A 2,431-nucleotide genomic window follows, 5' to 3' on the forward strand; every position below is an offset into this window, starting at 1 on the left:
CACACTCACATAATCGTTCTGTCCCTCTGCTCACACTCACACACACAGTTTGTTTGATTCTTGGAGCAGTGGATTTTGAGGATGACAGTGGGGTCGGATGTACAGTAAGATGAAGTAAAACTGAACTGAGGAGGGTTTTTTTCTGTCGAAGTGTCTGCAAACCAAATATCAGTGCACTGTTTTTCACATTTTCATATTCAGATGGTTATAAAACACAACTTTCTAATTTGTTATTTTGTGCAGAGCAAAGAAAATGATCACAACCAAAATGTTTAATCATATTCGCAAAATACAGATTATAAATATGTCCTGCCTAAAACTGGCACAGTACTGTACAGTATCATGCCACTATAACTGTCTCTTGTCAGGCTGACCTCCGGGTCCAAATTTGCCTCTGTTCTTTGTTTCTGTCTTATCTTTTTCCAGCCACATGCCACTAAAAAACATCACCCGTCTCCCCCGTCCTCACACTCCCACCTGTCTGCAGATGTCCTTAGCCTCCTCTGAGAACTTGTCGGAGTACTCCTCCTGGTCCTCTCGCACTCGCCTGTCCACTTCCTCTCGCTTAACGCGCTCCTTGCGTTTACGGAAAGGTGACTGGCCCTGGATCATCTCGAAGATCAGGCAGCCCAGCCCCCACCAGTCTGGGCTGAAGGTGTAGCTCTCATTCTGGATCACCTCAGGAGCTGAGGACAGGAGGGATGACGGGTGAGGACACAGAGGTTCTCTCTCCTGTAGGCTGAATAAAGAGAAGTCTCTGTTTGTCTTACCCATGTATCCCACAGTACCCACTCTCCCTCGTATCGTCTCTCCTTCAGGGATTTGAACAGCGAGGCCCAGGTCTGAAATTCGGATGTGTCCTAAAAAAAATAAAATACGAATAATTAATAAATTACATCTGTGAAGATTCTCATTCATCCAGGTCATGTTATCCAAAGAGTTTAGTTGTGATCAACTGGACTCGGAGCTGGAAAGACCTCTTTAGGAAATTAATCAATTGTAATAAAAATAAGGGCCATGGAACCAACTGATACTCACAACAATACAGTAGATATCAACTGGACTCGGAGCTGGAAAGACCTCTTTAGGAAATTAATCAATTGTAATAAAAATAAGGGCCATGGACACACACACACACACAAACACACACACACATCGTAAAAGAATCCGATTATTGATTGTATTTCGGTATTGGGAAGAAAAGCAAAACGTTTAATACTCTTGTTTTATACATTTACTTTATGATACTTTATGATAAATTTACCGTACACTTAAGTCAAGTTGTGAACGAGGCAATGTTATACAGTAATTCAAATAAAAATAAAATGCAATCTAATGGACTGCACTGCAATAGTGCAGACCAGGACCAGGACCACTACAAGGACAACACGGCGGGACAAATTCATACAGAGTTTAATAAAGAACCAGCACTTACCACGATCATCCAGGAGGATGTTTTCAGGTTTCAAATCCCTGACAAAAAAAGAAAACACAGATTAAGAAAAAAAGAATAATAATGTAATCCAGAATAATCCTGAAATTTAGTTCTTCTTTTCAAATGTGTTGAAAATAACATCCCCTCTCAGGATTTCACTCTGTAAAATAAAAGTGATTTGATTTTGTAGTCTTTGGATTAAACACCTTTGTAACTCCTTCCTCACTGTCAGGGCTTTTTTCTGGCTGTTGTAAACATCTCTGTTGCTCCTTCTCTAACCTCCTAAATCTAGTGTCCAGGAGAAAACCACGGACTGTACATCACCTGTGCCAACCTTAACCACAGAGTCCCCCTGGTGGTCGTACCTGTACACTATTCTCTCTCGGTGCAGGTCCTCAAGGCCACAGCAGATCTCAGCAGCGTAGAAAATGGCTCTCTGCTCGTCGAAGCCAGAGTTGCCCATGTTGTAGATGTGAAACTTTAGGTCACCACCGTTCATTATGGTCAACACCAGGCACAGCGCATCCTTGGTCTCATAGGCGTATGCTAGACTAACCTGCAGGTGGGGCGGGGCAGGGGGGTAACAAAAGACAGGAGGGAGGGAGGACGTGTGGAAGAAAGATGTCGGTGAAGGAGAGAGAGTCGTGGTAAGAGGTGAGGTCGGAGACACAGAGATCAGTTTGATTAGAGAAAAACAGCAGCTTCTTCTTCACTTTGATTCTCCAGCACCAGCATACAAAACTCCACCCCTCCCAATCTACCTCCCCCCGCTCTCCCTTCTCCCCCCAGGTCAATGACATGAAGGCTACACTGGCTGGGCATGTGATTTGCGTACAGGCTAGCAGGATGTAGCTGCCATCAGGAGGAACTCCATCTGCTGCAGAGTGCAGACAGAGGAGGACCACACACCAGCAACTGATTAATGAGCAGTGGGCAGAGTGACTCCATGAGATACAATGGAACACAAATCATCAGTGAAACGCACTCCATCCACAG

At 44.1% G+C, this 2,431-nt stretch overlaps 1 protein-coding gene across 6 annotated transcripts in view; it reads right to left on the reverse strand.

Moving 5' to 3' along the window:
- Window positions 1–2,431, reverse strand: part of grk4 (G protein-coupled receptor kinase 4) — a 52,861-nt gene that overhangs the window by 7,852 nt on the left and 42,578 nt on the right. For all 6 annotated transcript variants that reach the window (XM_008317628.3, XM_017035062.2, XM_025058608.1 and 3 more), the window contains 4 exons: window positions 1,801–1,991; window positions 1,436–1,473; window positions 771–860; window positions 478–686 (listed from right to left, as the gene is read on the reverse strand). In XM_008317628.3, the coding sequence (XP_008315850.1) occupies window positions 478–686; window positions 771–860; window positions 1,436–1,473; window positions 1,801–1,991 (528 nt within the window). The remainder of the gene's footprint in view (window positions 1–477; window positions 687–770; window positions 861–1,435; window positions 1,474–1,800; window positions 1,992–2,431) is intronic.

This window comes from Cynoglossus semilaevis, chromosome 9 (genome assembly GCF_000523025.1).
Source record: "Cynoglossus semilaevis isolate Cse_v1.0 chromosome 9, Cse_v1.0, whole genome shotgun sequence".
NCBI classification, from domain to species: domain Eukaryota; kingdom Metazoa; phylum Chordata; class Actinopteri; order Pleuronectiformes; family Cynoglossidae; genus Cynoglossus; species Cynoglossus semilaevis.